The sequence below is a fragment of the Chelonia mydas genome, chromosome 6 (assembly GCF_015237465.2).
Source record: "Chelonia mydas isolate rCheMyd1 chromosome 6, rCheMyd1.pri.v2, whole genome shotgun sequence".
In the NCBI taxonomy this organism is placed as follows: Eukaryota; Metazoa; Chordata; order Testudines; family Cheloniidae; genus Chelonia; species Chelonia mydas.
This window is the reverse complement of record NC_051246.2, coordinates 104,372,756-104,389,933: the sequence shown is the minus strand read 5'-3', so window position 1 is coordinate 104,389,933 and position 17,178 is coordinate 104,372,756. Positions and strand designations below refer to the sequence as shown.

The 17,178-nt window shown below is 42.0% G+C and overlaps 1 protein-coding gene across 15 annotated transcripts in view; it reads right to left on the bottom strand.

Moving 5' to 3' along the window:
• The window catches only part of UNC79 (unc-79 homolog, NALCN channel complex subunit), a 150,642-nt gene that overhangs the window by 123,314 nt on the left and 10,150 nt on the right, over window positions 1-17,178 (bottom strand). For 9 of the 15 annotated variants that reach the window (XM_043549119.1, XM_043549109.1, XM_043549112.1 and 6 more), the window contains exons 3-8: window positions 13,168-13,472; window positions 10,511-10,681; window positions 7,563-7,655; window positions 5,504-5,559; window positions 4,655-4,784; window positions 2,445-2,509 (exon numbers count right to left, since the gene is read on the bottom strand). In XM_043549119.1, the coding sequence (XP_043405054.1) occupies window positions 2,445-2,509; window positions 4,655-4,784; window positions 5,504-5,559; window positions 7,563-7,655; window positions 10,511-10,681; window positions 13,168-13,472 (820 nt within the window). Of the gene's footprint in view, window positions 1-2,444; window positions 2,510-4,654; window positions 4,785-5,503; window positions 5,560-7,562; window positions 10,237-10,510; window positions 10,682-12,751; window positions 13,090-13,167; window positions 13,473-17,178 lie in introns of those variants that run through there. The other 6 variants (XM_043549113.1, XM_043549111.1, XM_037900873.2 and 3 more) reach the window with 4 other exon arrangements.

Here is a 17,178-nt window from a genome sequence, read left to right as displayed (position 1 = left end):
GAAACCAGATCCTCTGGAGGAGAGGACCACAAAAAGTGAACTAGAGGAACAGTCTACAGGAGCAGTGTGTTAGGAAGCACCAGGGAAACAGTAAAAGGTTGAAAGAAATTGACATCAACCACTTTATACAGGGTTCTTAGCCTGGAACCCAGAAAATGGCCAGGCCTAGGCTCCCCTATCAAACCCATCAGGAGGGTTTACTAAGGCCTTGAGCAAGTGGGCCACACTCAAAGAGCTCAATGACTGTATGCCCCTCATCTAAGGTGACTGGCCTGCTGAAGCACTGGACTCTTTAGCACCCTGAAAGGGGGAAAGAACTGCCAGCCATCCAGCCAGAGGGCTAGGGTTATGACAAAGGACCGATAAGCAGGCAAGATGGTGAGGGGGTCCATCAGAGTAGGATGCAAACTGAAGCAGCCTTGCTGTGTCACCCAGTTTCATCACAAGGGGGCAGGGAAGACAAAAGGCAATTGCTAACAGACATCGTAATATCACTTCTAAATTAAATTAAAACAGTTTCTTAATGTAGCCAAGAGCTTGATCTTGCTGCGAATGACAGGGTATATTATTCTTTGGATGTAACTTCCATCCTCTCTCTATTAACAAGAGTTTGGGGCATGTATCGAAGAGAGAATAGGACTCAGTTCATATATCTCTACATAGCTCTGATCTTCATTTTACAAAAAGTAGTTCAATGAAAGTCCATTCGAGACTCCTAAGCATTTTCATGTACAAACCTTAGAACTGTAAATCTCACTAAGAGTTACTCTCCCCACTGAATGGCTAGAGTCTTCAGGTCACAATGCAACACCTACCTGTTATCTTTCTCTGGTAATGGGAGGACCTAACTGGGGGTGACTGGGAAGGGCTGGATGAGGGGCTGGAGTTGGAATATGCTGGGTGGGAAATGTTGGGAGCTCTGAAGTCAAGTGTGAACATCTTTTTTTTGCAATTATAATATACTGGGAGCCCAGTTTGCTGGGAAGGAGAGATCTGTCAAGTGTCATTTTGATCAGTTTAATTGTTTTAATGTTTATACAGTGCCTGGAACATAGGTTAGGTCTATAAATAAATAAATAGTTTTACTACAGGCAGTGTGCACCAGACTTGGACTCAGTAAATGTGGATTCTATTCCTGACTCTCCCACTGCCCATTGAATGACCCTGGGGTCTGAATGACTTAACCTCTCTGTGATTCCTGTTTCCTGTAAAACGGGGATGATGCTATTTATCCCCTTTCTAAAGCACTTTGGAGAATATAATAAGTAATATTTTTGAGAAAACATAACACTGGGGTAGCCAGAGACCACTCCAGAGACTTTCCATGTGGATAGGGTTGCCAACTTTTTAATTGCACAAAACTGAACACCCCTGCCCTGCCCCCTGCCCCTGCCCTGCCCCTTCTCTGAGGCCCTACCACTGCTTGCTCCATCTCCCCTACCTCCGTCGCTCACTCTCCCTCACCCTCACTCACTTTCACCGGGCTGGGGCAGGGGGTTGGGGTGCAGGAGGTGTGGGGTGCAGGCTCTGGGAGGGAGTTTGGGTGTGTGAGGGGACTTCGTTCTGGGGCAGAGGGTTGGGATGCGGGAGGAGCTGCGCGGTCCTGGTGGCACTTACCATGGGTCCCAGGAAGTGCCCGCCAGGTCCCTGCAACCCCTAGATACATGGGCAGCCGAGGCGGCTCTGTGCCCTGCCCTCACACCTGCAGGCACCGCCCCCACAGCTCCCATTGGTCATGGTTCCTGGCCAATGGGAGCTGCAGAGCCGGCCCTTGGGGGAGCGAGGGGGGGCAGCACATCAAGCCTGCCTGGCCGCCCATGCACCTAGGGACTGCAGGGACCTGGTGGCTGCTTCCAGGAGTTGCGCAGAGCTAGGGCAGGCAGGGAGTCTGCCTTAGCCCTGGGCCCCTGCTGTGCCGCCGACCGGACTTTTAACATCCCGGTTGGCGATGCCGACTGGAGCCGCCAGGGTCCCTTTTCAACCAGGTGTTCTGGTCGAAAACAGGACACTTGGCAACCCTATATGTGGCCCGCAACCATCCTTATATTTAATATGGGGACATAGCTCATGGAGGCTCCAGGATGAAATACTCCATCTTCATCTGAGCAGCCAGGCTACGTAGGCCATCTACATCAAGATGTATTCTTAGGACCTTTACTTTCCACAGGCCATGCTGCCATCTTAGTTCCTGTATCTGATCTTATGGAAGTCAATGGGAGTTCTGCAACTGACTTCAGTAGAAGGCAAAGCAGGCCATTAAAGATACGGGTAACTGCAAGCAATTTCCATGCCAAACTCAGCCCTTGGTTACATACAAGTCTTACCGACTTCAGTGTGTGACCAGAGACAAAATGGGGCCCTAGCTTCAACCCATGGGCTTACAGAAATTTTACAGTAAGGCCCTCAACTGGGCAAAGTTCTGGTCCTGTGGAAATGACTGTTACCTTCACAGCTGGTTTGTTAATTGCATTATGGCATTCAATGTGCTGGCAGTGGATGGGATTCCAGGCTGCAAAACCAAAACACAGCTGATTAACAAACAAATATTATTCATAGGTACCATTTATGCTAGTGCCCAGAGGCCCCAATCCAGACTGGGCCTCATTGTGCTATCTGCTGTACAAATAAAAAGGAAGACATGACCCCTGCCCCAGGAAGCATACTAGTAACAACAACAATTTATAACATGCCTGTCTGGATTAGGAGGTGGACTGTATTCCCACACACAAGGGTATAAGGCAGGAGTAAGGAACCCTCCCCAGCAGCCCTTTCATTTCTTTCATGTTACCCAGACTTTGGATTAGTTTATGACTACCTCCAGTGAGCATAGAGGAGTAGCCTGGAAATTGTGGCCCCCTAAAGCACGTTTCTTTCGCTGAGCTGTTCCGAGGCCAGCTCAGCAACACGCTATCCCTTACTAAGGGCTGTGTCCTCAATGCTCAGATTTTGTCACACATTCCAGCCCTCTAGTCTAGGGAATTTGTGCCCTGCCTAGTGGGGAACCCCCTCTGATCAGCTGTCTTCCCCACTCGCCTACCTCCTGGGGCTGAGCAACCAATCAGAACTGCTACAGGAAAAGCACTCACCACCACTCCATACCAAACCAAAACTGTTCTGACAGGAGGGGAGGGAGAAGGAGAGAACTATACAGACCACTGCTCAGGGCAACTCCATCCCATCCTCTGAGCAATGTGAGGGACAGGACAGCATGAGTGTTCCTCCGCAGCCCCTCGAGCTGCCCCCTGCCCACATCTGGAAAGGGGAGAGGGTACCCTGCTGCAGTCCCCCAGGCCTGAGAGTGGGGGGTGAAGAACCCATGAAGATCAGAGAGGAAGCTGTGGGGCTGAACTGAGAGGAGTAGGGTCAGAATTAATTGCTGGCAGGGAACAGGCAAATGTTGGGGCGAGAGTTCCTGTAGCGGGAGCCAAAAATCACTTTACCCAATAAATGTGGAATCGTTTGCAACACTGTCACACACACGCTGGGGATGGGCAGGAGCAGTTCAAAAACCAGAAGACAGACCAAAAACCACAGAATGGAATATTTTAATTTTAGAAAGCCTATGATTTTTGGGGACAATCTCATGATTTGTTGGGGTCCAAATCATTATTTTTGCTCTCTTGAGGGTGCAATACTGTGGCCCAGACACACAATCTAGCACTAAATGAGCCGCACAACAATTTAAAATATAATAATACAATGAACAAGATCAGAAACCAGCAATATACAAAGCAGAGCGACGTTTAAATCCCAATAATCTGACTTCATTAAAAAGGGGAAGGGAATGCTACATAGGAGGTGACAGAAATCAAATATTAGAGGTGCATTCCAGTGGCATAATTTGGATTCAGATCCAAGTTCACATTCTGAATGTCCCAAAGTTCAGGGTTATTTGAGTGTGGGGTTCTGGTGCCAGCCCAACTGTACTCCAAATGGAAAAAAAATCCAAAAGGACAACACAATACAGTATTGAAAATATGATTCTTCAAAGCAGAGAGATGGGGTTAAGGCCAACAAGCAGCAAAAGGAAGTTCCCCACCTTAAGAACCACCCCAGCAGAAGCACAATCCCCTACCAATATAAGATGCAAAAACTGCACAGAGGAAGGTGAACATGAGACCTTGTGCCATCCACCTACTCAACTTCGTCTCTCTCTTCCTGCTTTCCCACATCCTTCTTTCCAGTCCTGGGAACTTTCCTACTGAGCTCTGTTTGCACCTGACTCCAGTGACAGTAATAGCTAGAAGAGGAGTCATAGCAACAGCAGTAGCTATAACAAATGAGGCATCACTAGCATCCAACTGACAGTAGAAAGGGACATGGAAAGGATTCCTTCTTGGACCTACAGGGTACATTTATATCCCGGTTCAGGACTTTTCACTGTAGGTTTATGGGGAGAGAGTTATCCAGTTAGTGTTGGGACTCACACTGTATTTATTGGATCTGATCCAGCTTCTACTACCCATAACTACTACCAATTATCATCACCTTTTGAAAGCACGCTGAAATAGACATTGCTTATACTTAATATATCTACCTATAGAATATTGTAGTTAGGATCACTCTGATAAGAGTTAACAGCTAACACTAGTACACACCAGACCACCTCATTTATTGTATTTATTTGGGTTTATACAAACATTTTTGCACTTACCTGTGTACTGCAGTCCTCTGTACTCACTTATTGCCCCTGGCGGTTTTAAATTGGGCCAATAGTGGAATAGCATTTGTACTGCTGGAGGTTTTACTTGAGAAGGACCATAAGCTATTACATACAGCAAGTCCTAAGGAAAAACATGTGTAGCTGTTTAGTTTGCATGGTGACAAAACACTACTCATTTCATAACATTACTTGATGTATGTTTTCAAATGTGCATACACACATAAAAATTGTACGCATTTTACACCCTGCCCACCACCTTTTGCAAACTCTTTGGGGGAGATTAGATGGTGTGTTTGTAAAGCACCTAGCATAATGAATATGTGATTTTGACTGGGGCCTCCAGATGCTACCACAATGCATATAATATATAATAACTTCAAGCAAGTTAAGCCTTCTGTCTAGATACAGACCAAAAAGGTGGAGTTTGAATCCATAACTGGATTCAGATTTGGTTCAGGCTAAGGATAAGAATCCAGACTTGAGGTTGAATAGGGACTAAATTACCTCTGGCCTCAATGATACTACACACAAACCGTCCTCATAAAAATTCAGTCCAATATGAACTAGTAAGATCTCTTGCTCTTACAAGATTTTTCCCAACTTGAGCCACATTTAAGCAGGATTCAGAAAACGGCCCTGATCTGAAGAGATGGAACAGCATCGATAAATTCCAATTCTGAGCAACCAACAGCTGCTTACCCCAAATTCAGCAAGAGGATCACATACGGAGATCACGACTTCTGACTTTCTGGCTCAAAGTGACTACAGTTTTCAAACCATCTGGTTTTCATTATTGTAAACAACATTGTCTATGTAAGGTATATTTGGTCACAAACTTACTTTCCATACTTCTTGCTTATATTTCATGAGGCATTCCAGTAACTGACAATGATACACTGAGAGAGAAAAGACCATATAAGCATGACACTGAAATGGAAACTCAAGTTCAAGAAATGGCTTGTGTCCCATTTAGTTTAGTTTATTGAATCTACATTCTGTTTAATTCAGTGTTTATAAAGTGAACAATTTGCTAAGGGCTCATCATCCTGGGGTTAGAGTAGATAATTGAGAGTCCGAAATTAAATGTCAGTAGTTTGTTGATGCTGAGTAATGCAGTAAATGATGAGAATTACTAGTGTACCAAATTTTGGCACTTACTCTTTACACAGAGATGGAGTAGTTCCCCTTGCCTCCATCTGATTTATCTGCCTATTCACTTAGGCCTTGTTTTTATGGCGGTATGTGAATATATAATGCCAAATTCAGCTCTGGTGTAACAGTGTTGTGGCTAGAGCAGGGATCTGGGAGTCAAATAGCAAAATACTTCATACAAAAATCTCATTCATATTTAAAATTTGTCATATAAATAGCTTATTTCTAGGTTGTGGCCTACTTTTATTCAGCTTTGGTTAATTAGGTTTTTATTGTGGGAGACTTCTTCACATGCTCATGGTACAGATGGCCCAGTGCATTTCAATATCTACACAACTTAATAAATAAATAGAATAGGAGAGAGTTGTTTATGGCAAAGAGAGTCAATTCCTATGGGTCAAATGTTGTCTTCACTTGACAGTAGTCTGACCTCACTGACTTCACTGGGGCTGCGCCAATGTTAGAGAGAACAGATTTTGTCTTCAAGTGCTTTTTAATTACAATTATATTAATTACAGTTTATTTTGGAGCCTGTAGACAGCTGTCTTGCTAAAAAAGTGACAGCAATTGTGATTCTAGCAGTATAAGAGTCCAGTATATGAGACAATAAAACAGATTCTATCTACCTGATAGTGGTTAGTAATTCCCTGTTCCCGCCCAATGGGAGCTGTGGGGGGCGGTGCCTGGAGGTGCACCCAGGGCAACACACAGACCCCTGTGCCTCCCCTCCCCCAGGTTCCAGCCGCTTGCCGGAGCGGCGCGGGGGCCTGCCCTGCCCCCATTGCGCGCCAGGCTGGAGCCCACCCCCCCAACCCCTCCTGCAGCCGAATCCCCTGCCGCACCCCAAACCCCTCCTGCACCCCAACCCCCTGCCCTGAGCCCCATGCCGCACCCCGCACGGGAATGGGGGCAGGACAGGGGTGGGAAGAGGCGGGACCTCATGGAAGGAGTGGAGTGGGGGTGGGGTGCCAGTGATGCGGCCCTCGGGCCAATGTACTAATCCTCATGTGGCCCTCGTGATCATTTGAGTTTGAGACCCCTGTGTTAGAATGTTCCATCTTCTGGTGTTAAGCTAAAATAAGCAGGACTGCTTTAAAGTCTCAATTTCAAAATATTTCCATCGATAATAATCAAAATTTACAGATAGAGAGAGTAAGAAGAATGCTGCTTGAGAACTTATTAGGGTTGGATTTAAGAATATTTACTTTGTATGTTTTGACATGTGCTGACAATTTGTGTTTTAATGGTTATAAAGCCGTATCTTTTTTCAGTCTCAACACCTACTGTCACTGAATATTTATTGTCTAATTCCTGACCCTGTTCTCTGACCCCCCCAATACCCACAACTGTGAACATTTAAATCAATAGAAATTAATAAAATATGCTTAAAACACATAATTTTGTACATCTGTGAAAATTTAATTTGATAAAAATAGGAAAAAATGCTTACAAATAACTGACATTATCCATCAAAATTATAAACAAATAAAATAAAAAAGGAATCTGGACAAGCCTAGTTGTCTGGAACATTGCTGCTTCAAATACCAGTCTCAGAAATGCCAAGTTTTAACTAAAAGGATTATTTTTAAATCCCATTTTGCAATACCAGCATGGAGACGAAGAGCATTTCCAATTGTCTGAACTTCCAGTGAGCTGAGTTCTCAAACACTCTCTTTGACGTAATATTTCATGACTCATACCCTTGACAGAGAGATATAAACAATGGTGCATATTTATTTTTACATACCAGGATTTGATGTGTACTGCATTGCAATCATTAGCATTGAAGATGCAGACAGATTGACGTGTGCAGGCACTCCTTCTCTCCTCGAAGATCCCACTTAAAGGGAAGCAAAAAATATCTTCTAGCATACAGCAAGAAAATTTAGAAAACAACTGCACCCAGTTTAGATTTTGACTGACGCAAATAAAATGCATAGGGCTGCATGTATTTTTTAAAAAAAAAACAACCGTGATGGGGTAAAAGCTCTCTGATGGCAAAAGAAAGACTATTGTAGATGTGGTGTTTGCTCACAGAGTTTTAGCCCAGTTCCCCTGAATAGCAAGGTTTCTGTCTGACAGCTGTGCTAGCAAAACCCTGCTCCAGAACCGTGGTTCTCAAATTTTTCAGTCTGCAACCCACAAAATGGCCAAAATATCAGCTCACAACACACCATAGCCTTCCCAAGGTCCCTGGAGCAATGAGCGCGCTGCGGCTCCGCTTTTACCTCTCCCGCTCCCGCTCCGTAGCAAGGGCCATCAGTGATCAGCCGCAGAGAGGGAGAGGAGGAGGGGCAGGAACCCTGCACACTGGGGGAAGAGGCGGCGGGAGTGGGAAGCTTGCCTGCCCTGCAAGGAGAGAGCGGTGGGCAGAAGGCGGAATAGAGCGGGCCGGGCCGGGCAGGATTTTTAGTGGCACGCTGCTGTCTGCCCGGGTCCAACAGACAGCAGCATGCTATTAAAAACTGGCTCGCGTGCCATAGGTTGCTGACCCCTGGTCTATAGTATAGATTTGTCCCTAGGCAGCATAATTTTAAACACTATTTTCAAACTAAATCCCATTCCTCACTAGTTGGGATAACTATACTAGGACACTGATACCAACAGCAGTGTTTAAATATGGGAGCTATGATTTTGATTGTAGGGGATAAGACTTAATAGACCCTAGCTGGAGCTTCTGCTGCTCTCCTAGTGGGCTGATCAGTGTTGAGCTAGTGGTCACCACCAGCTAGGATCCTGGGAAAGCCCTGAAGATTGAGGGTATTTATTGGACTGCCATCATTCATCTCTGGATATCGATGGCAGAAACAGAGTTACAAAGCAAAGGCTTGGTGGAGCCCATTGCTGGGGTTATGAGCTGCTTAAGCAAGTGGGGTTAGTGGAAGAGAGGCTGTGAAACAGTTCAGCAACGTGCTATAGATGGCCAGACCCACAGATCATAGCACTCATATAATGAATATAATTGATACCCCTGAATGTACACGCCACAAGTGTAATTACCTCTGATTTAATTACTGCTCTGCTGGAACTATTCTCTGCCAAGTCAGTATCCCAGTAATTACATGCCGCTCAAAACAATCCCCAAATTATTATGGCACGATCTGTTTGTGAGAATTTATATTGCGAAATACGTATTCTCCCGCAGTTCTGACCTAGCATTTAAAATACAGTCTACAGAGAAAAGGTACCATGCGGTATTAGAAACAAAATATAGAGTTGGATTGATTTATACAGTGATTTGAGAAAGCTGTGTTAGACAAAGGCAATTGGCTAACTATTGCTCTCAGTTACATATGTACAGTATCTACTGGGGGGACTAGTATCCATTTAACTAAAGACAGAATTAGGCTTAATAGGTTGTCTTGGAGAATAGTTTCAGAGATTTGAGGAAATTCAGGATTGGAGGAGCACTCTATAGAAAGTTCTGCATTGGATGCATTTTTCAGACTAGCGTAATGGATAGATAAAGGCTTTAGTTCAAGATTCTTTAAACCACAGTGAGACTATTGCATATTGATTTGTATTTCTATAGGACCTTCCATCCACAATATAAAAGAGCTTTAGAAAACATTATAGAATCAAGCCTCACAAGACCCTCATGATATAGGGAAGTATTATTATTCCCACTTTGCAAATGGGGAAACTGAGGTACAGAGCTGTTAATGGCCTGCCCAGGGTCACACAGCAAATCTGTGGGAGAGCCAGGAATAGTAGATAACAGACATCCTCAGAGTTCTAGGCTTTAGGACACTAGACCATGGTTCTTCCCATATTCTGTAGATATTTGCTGTGCAAAACTCCCAGTACCATTAATGCAGCTCTGAATGCAGAAATAGTTCATACTGTTAGATAAAGGACTCGAATATCCTGGGACCAACATGTCTACACAACAACACTGCATACAACAAAGGTCTATAGGGCTGATAACAAAGGGTTATGGTGCAACTGACTCTTGTTATAGTCCCTAATCTCCAAATTTGTGAAATGTGAAAAAAGACATATAGAGTATTTACAGCAGCTACTGAAAGGTCAGCAAGCTTTTATCAGGTACATAGATGAGTGTTCAAAACACAGATAGTCAATACTGCTTTGAATCCAAAGCTTGCAGGGATTTTGACTTTATGCAGTAATTCAATATCCTTTCAAAGAAAAGCAGAAAATCAACTACCTATCAGATTAATTCCTGACAATTACAGTTAGAACAGATTCCATTGGCACCCATAATTACTCAGTACAAAACAATAAGATAAATAGATAGAGCCAAATTCTGCCATTGGATGTCCATCAGTTATATTGACCGTAGTTGTTCATGTGCATTCCGATGCAAATGTTACACATATTGCTGGTGCATCTGTATTTTCAGGACCATATTGTACATTTGCTCTGTATTCAGGACTCCCACTGCTGCCATTGGAAGCTCTCTGTGTAATAAGTACAATATATCACCTTAAGATGTTTTATTTCACCCCTTAAGTGAAAAGAAATAACCTAGTAATACAACATAAAAAGTAGACATTCTGTATAACTACTTCCTCTGGTAAGAGCAGCCACATTGAATTATTTTTTGTAGGCAAGCAAGTGGATTAATATGTAACCACATCCCCATGGTAAATAAAACATAACTATGGTCTAATGTTATTTCAAAAACCTATATACTTTCTGAAATGTAACATTATTAGAATGAACTCCACTTACATATAGCCATAGGTAGAAAAGAGGTACTGAGATACTCTATAATATCCTTGTGCAGAAATGGTGGAAAAGTGGCTAATGTTGAAATCATTGTATAAGGCAAAGTACTCAGGATGTCATCATTGAGAAAAGGAAGCAAACATGTGGTTGTGTAAAAAATTGACTGTCCAAGATCTGTCAAAGAAAATTCAATAAACAGAGCATCATTATATTAGAAAAAAACATGATGTATTTTTTGGTTTATGGACTGTTTACAAAACTATCATAATAACTTACACTTAAATTGTGCCTGTCTCCCCAAAATTGTTTAGAAATTTAGTTGATATTTAAACAACACACAGGAATCACTTCACCCACCATTATAATGAATTTCCTTCTAGGGTGGAAGGAGGCAGCTGTTTAACAGCAAATAGCAACAGTTTAGAGGGAAAATGAACTCTGTGAAACCAGCACAGGAGCATGGATGGGGGCGTGGGTTTAGGTAGGGAGAATGCCACTATCAAAATTAGAATTTGGCCAGGACATTGGTATATTAACCGACCTATTCTTGCAAAGAGTGCCGTAGAAGCTGTCATAGCCACAGGAAATCAGAACCTAAGTTTTAAATCTCATTCAAAGAGCAGCAAAGTGCCTCCAGAACACCAGACTGGGGCACTGGTTCTGTGCTGACTCAGAGGGAAGAATGTCACTGTATTTTCAAGTGATTAAACTGTTGAATTCATTACCACAGTAAGTCATTGAGGCCAAGAACTCACCAAGATTTAAAAAGAGACTGGATATTTATATGGATATCAAGTATATTCAGAGTTATCATAATTAATTATACCCAAAATTGTGGAAGGGATATTAAACCTTGTGCTTCAGGGCTTAAGCCAATCTTTAGATATCGGGATCAGACCTGTGAGGAGGGAGGCAGATTCTCCCACATTTGCCTTCCTCTGAAGTATCTGGTGCCAGCCACTGCCAGAGACAGGATACTGGACTAGAGGTACCCTTGAGTCTGATCCAGTCTGGCAATTCCTATGTTCCTATGAATCACAAAAACCACCTCCTGCAGCACCTGGGTTTCTAGTCCAAGCTCTGCGACTAACTCACTGTGTGTCCTTGGGCAAGTCACTTAGGCAGCCTGTACCTCTGTTTCCCCATCTGTAAACTGGGGATATTTATACCTACCTTTGTAAAGAACTTAGAGATCTATGGCCGAAAAGCACTCTATAAGCTCTAACAATCGTTACTGTATTCCATTTTAGTGTTCCTCAAAGGTCCTCCATGCAAGGCCCAGATACTGCAGGACGCAGAGTGCCTCTCTCTTGCAATAAATGCTCAGCATCTTGCAGAAAAAGTATTAAGTACAAGCGTGGCCTAGCTTGTGAAATCTGACAGGATCAAAACACAAGTGGTCTGGCTGAAGGCACAACAGCATTGTTCTTATCCAACAGATCTAAGTTGTTCTGATAACTAAATTTTATTAAAAACATTACTAAGCTGAAGGAAGGAATAAATTACAAGTTTCATTGCAAATTTTAATCCACTGTACATACATCATATCATCTCTTTCTACATCTCTACTGGGTTCAAAGTATGATATCAATCCAAAAGGAATTCTGAAAGCAACAGGGAACTCTTTCCTGCTAAATTAATTCATATACTTACCAAAACTTAGCAGCCTAGAGCACAGTTCTCTCCACCACAGTGTAAAAGTAACACCCACTGAAATCAAGATAGATACTGCTATCCTGAGATGGGGAGAACTGGGCCCCAGGCTTTCAGTAAAGATAACCACAGTCTACAAAATTGAATATTGGAGGAGTTGACTAAGAACAATATAAATAGCAACATGATACCAAAATCTAATAAATTTTGTGATGAGATGATTCAAAGCACTGTGCAAAAACCCCTATTTCTGTATATTCAGACTTACAATCCTTTCTTTTTACCCAGTTACATTTTAAACCAGTCTCTATTACATTGTTAAAATGTTGTTAAGATCTTTTATCAAATCCACTTTACATTTTACTCAGAGATGGGCCTGATCCTCACATCCCTGAGCATTAGTGGGCTCCAGAATCCAAACCCAAAGCCAGGTCCACAATTTGCAAATAGGCCCTGACTCTTCAATGGAGTCAAACCAAAAGGCCAATACTTCCATTTTGGAATAGGTTCAAAATCTAGATCAGTTTAGGCCCATCTCTATTATTTTATTAAGGCCATGTCTACACTACAAAATATGTTGACCTAACTTACATCAGCACTTATTAAATCGCTTGTGTGCATGCACACTTGGGTCCTTGTGTCAGCAGTTCACCTCCTCACGAGGAGCACTTGTATCGATTGAATTGTCAGTGTGGGGCATTGTGGGACGTCCCCTGAAAGCCAGGAACAGTCAATTTAACCAACACAGCGTATACACTGACACTGCGTCAACCTAATTACATTGACTGTGACTCTATGCCACTCAGAGAGGTGGTGTTATTAAATCGGCATAAAGAGGCGCTTACATCGGCAGGAGCCAAATTTATGTGTAGACACTTCCACAGCTAGGTTGACACAAGGCAGCTTACATCAACATAACTGTGTAGCGTAGCCCAGGCCTTACATACCACACATGGATTCAAAGCACGGGATCTACGTGTACGGTAAGGATTCAAAGACCTGCTTACCATGCTGACCATGCTGTAGCAAAGGAACTAGATCCAGCAGAGTCACCAATGTCACGTAAAGTCCTTGATAGTCCAATGATGGGTAGTCTGATAACTGAGCATCACGACTTTGCTGGCCGCGTTCAGATGGAGCATCTCGCAGGACGCTGTAAAGGAGGGAGCGAGTAACAGTAGGGTTGATGGAACTGACCTGTGGTCTTAGAGATGGGGTGAGTGGGAATGGCACAGGAAAAAGACACATGGTCATGGGCACTGTCAAATTGGAGGCATCTTGATTCTCCTTCTTCCCTGTGCGGGACAAAATGCTGTTGGGGGGACAAAGAAAAAAAAGAGACAACAAAGACACAAAGAACAGCACATTACATTGAAATGACACTATAAAACAAATAATAAAACACCAGATATACCCCACATAAGATGCAATTTCTACCAATACCAGTATGTTGGCAAATCTAGCAACCATTCAGTTCCACGCTTCAAGAGAGTAAAATTAAAAATTGCCGTTTGTAAAAATTTTCATTGCATCTCATGTGTTATCTGGTTCATAAGGAGCAAAAATATAAAAATGCATGTTTCAGTGCCATACCCATGTTTCACAGTTAAGCAGAATTTGGGAATTGAGCTGTTTGCTATGAAAAGAATAGCTGTGTCCAAATAGCTGGAGAATTTGCTTCTGAGAAGGTTTGGGGGAAATATTTTTTCAGTAACATTGTTTGAACCAAGGGAGTGAAAACTTGTAAAATATAGGTGTGGCACTTTCAGAAACATGTTTTAGCAAAGAATAAACATGTGGGTTTGTTAAGATAGTCTTAAAAATCACATGTTTATCGCATCAAAATAATGTCTGTATGTATTTTATGATACTGTTTCATGACATTCCGTCAGTATCATTTGAGATAATGAAGTTTAAACAGGCACATGGATTTAGAAATAATATAATATTTCTAAAATGTTAACTAAACTACATTTGGAGAAGCTATAAAATAATATATAGTAGATGATCTTTAGCATATGTTTGAGAGCTAATGATAATGGTTGTTTATGTGTGTTTCTAATTTTGCCCATATTTGGGGAGGAAACATTTTATTTTATGAATACAAACACTCTTTTGGTAAATAGGTACTTCCCAATCTAAGGGCTAAGCAAGCAATACCAGTTATAGAACTGCACATCAGACAGTGTGTTATCATACATTCCTGCTGCTACTTACGTTATTATTCAACAAAACTCACTACAAACTAAAGGAAAGATAATTTCAAAAATTAAAATGGTTTAGTGGGCATCAAAATAGAGACTAAAAATCAACCAGCTTGCTATGTCTTTTTAAAATTGTTATAAACACGTTAGTCCAATTGTTCTGAAATGATTAATAATTTTAAAAATAGAATAAATTGCTGCTTAAGCAACAAAGGTCTATTTTGGGTAGCCTAACAGAAAATGAATATGCATTACAGGGTTAGCTAATAAACTTTTTCATGCTCCTATAAAAGTATCGTATACTATTTTAATATATTAAACAATAGACCAACTTGTTTTACATGTACTGTACCTGTAGGGTGAGCTTCCAAAAGTGGCCAGTGTTGGCATACCACTACTCCCATTGAAGTCAATGTTAAAACTAGTAAAGTATAGGTGTGGCATTGAAACATCCATTGACTTCAGTGGAGCAGAGTTAGGTCAATGGTAAGCGCTTTTGAAAATTCCACCCACCCTACACAGAATTCAGGCCCTAATCTTTCAAATACTTAATCACACGTGAACTTTACTCGCGTGTTGTCCCATAGAAGTCAGTGTGACAACTCACATGAGAAAGTTTCACTCATGCTTATGTGTTTGCAAGAGAGGGCCTGATTTATTTGCCATATATATAAAAATTTTAATAATTACATCTCTGAGCAAAGGTGGCTATAGTCAGGCATGCCTGATCTGTCAAGTATGCAGATGTTATATATATGCAATATAATCTACCCTAAGAAAAGTTACTGCATAGTTGTTTTTTTCTTATTGTGCCTTGTATGCCTGTAAATTATTTTGGTTTCTGTTACCCAATGTCCAGTCTAAGAAAAGTGGTAACAAGACTGTTCTGTCAGTTTTTATGAAATCATATCAGTAAACCAACCAAGATCTATTAGGATTTTAAAAGTGAATTATCAGAGTGCTGATTCCTCTTTTTTGGATTTGCTTTTTTAAATTTGACTTTCATATGATACATTTTGCAGCTTCTGATTTGAGATGTGGAGGTATTAAATTTCATTCAACCCCTCTCTATGAACAGATGCTACCCAGTTACCCACCAAATTCAGTTCCTTCACTTGCCAACACGTCACTCCCTAGAAGTGCTGCCCCTGGGAGCAATATTTCCAGGAGGGACATTACAGCATTAATAAATCCTTGTTTTGGAAAGTGTAAGGTCGTGATGGCTAACACTCATCTCAGGGCCTCCCTCTTCCTTAATATAAAGGTGGGATTCATGGAGACTACAGGTCCCAGCATACAATACTCCATCTTGATCATAGAGGCCTTCTATTCAATTCAGGTATTAGAGATGTGCCCCTACCAAAGCCCCAGTTCCTACCACCCCCAAACTCAGAGGATCTCTGGATCTGGATATGCAGCTGACCCCAAATTCTATAATGCGACCAGTCAAAACTCCAGATCCAGTAACAATCCTGAACTCTGAGAAAGTTTGGCTGCAGATTCAGATCTGGCCACTGTAGCTCGTTCCCTTTTCTACTCAATATGGAGCACTCTACACTGGGACCTGTAGTATCTGCAGGCACCTCCATACTGAATCTGTCCCACTGTATGCAAATGAGTTGCCAATGCATCTCTTAACTGGTCAAAGTTTGGGCTCCCTTGCTGCAACTTAGGCCACTCTCCAAATTACTACCTTCCCGAGGTGTTTCTTTGAGAAATGGTGCCAGAGAAATTGCATCTCTCCACACCCAGGAAAAGCAGTAAAAAATATCTTGTGCATTAATAACTGTTCATTAAATAAATAATTTTGTCTATAGTTAAGAAATGCACAGAGGGAGTTTTTTCCTCAGAAAACAAGAAAGAAGCAGGTATTCTATAAGAGGTTTATTATGTTTTAGGTCAATCCTAAAGTGAGGGAGCAAAGGCTGGAAATGAGAAATGCATGAAACTTAAATTCATGCTGTAATGTAAAGAAATGCTTCTGCCCAAAGAGAAAATTGAGGAGGAGCTAAATGAATCAATATGTTATGCATTGTGTATGGTGATTTTATGTGATGTTTATTCATAAAAAGTAAATGCCTCACTTTTTTCAACCATAGCCACTTCTTCCCACCCCCACCCCTGAGCCTGTTACATCATTGAATGTATATAAACGAAAGGACCAAGTTAATCCCTGTTGCAACTAAACTGAAGCTATTGGTATTACACCAGATATGACTTTGACCCAAAACAGTGGGACTGCCCCACATGGAAGAACTAAGACAATATGTTTATAACACAGAAAAGTAACTGTACTGTCAAGGTACAACAGGTTGCAAAAGCTACACCTGCTAAGGCCTAGTATGCTAACAACTGAATGGGGTATATTTGACTGTGTTTATACTCCATTGTGCAATAATGAGTGTGGATGCGGTGATAGTGTGAGAGGCAGAAAGAAGGCTTGGGATGCAAGCCATTCAGGGAAACTCTTGAACAAAATCTTGAGCAAACCAGGGTCTTGAGATGTTTGTTTAGGATAATACGACTTAAGATCCCTGAAAGGGGAATTCCGTGCACTGGACAGGAGTTTCCTTCTTTCCACTTGCCACACACTCAGTGTAGGGTAAGATGTTTTGTCTAATCCCTGTCTTGGTGTGAACAGGTGCGTGAAGTTGTGGTGGGCTCACACCACAGCACCCAGGTCCAGAACCAGATTTCAAACACTCCAAAGTTAAAGGAGGTCTGGATTAGAGATTTGATCTGGTCTATTTTGAGGATACAGGCAATGGACTATATGAAATTCAGATCTGGATCCAGGGCTGGATTTCTAATGCC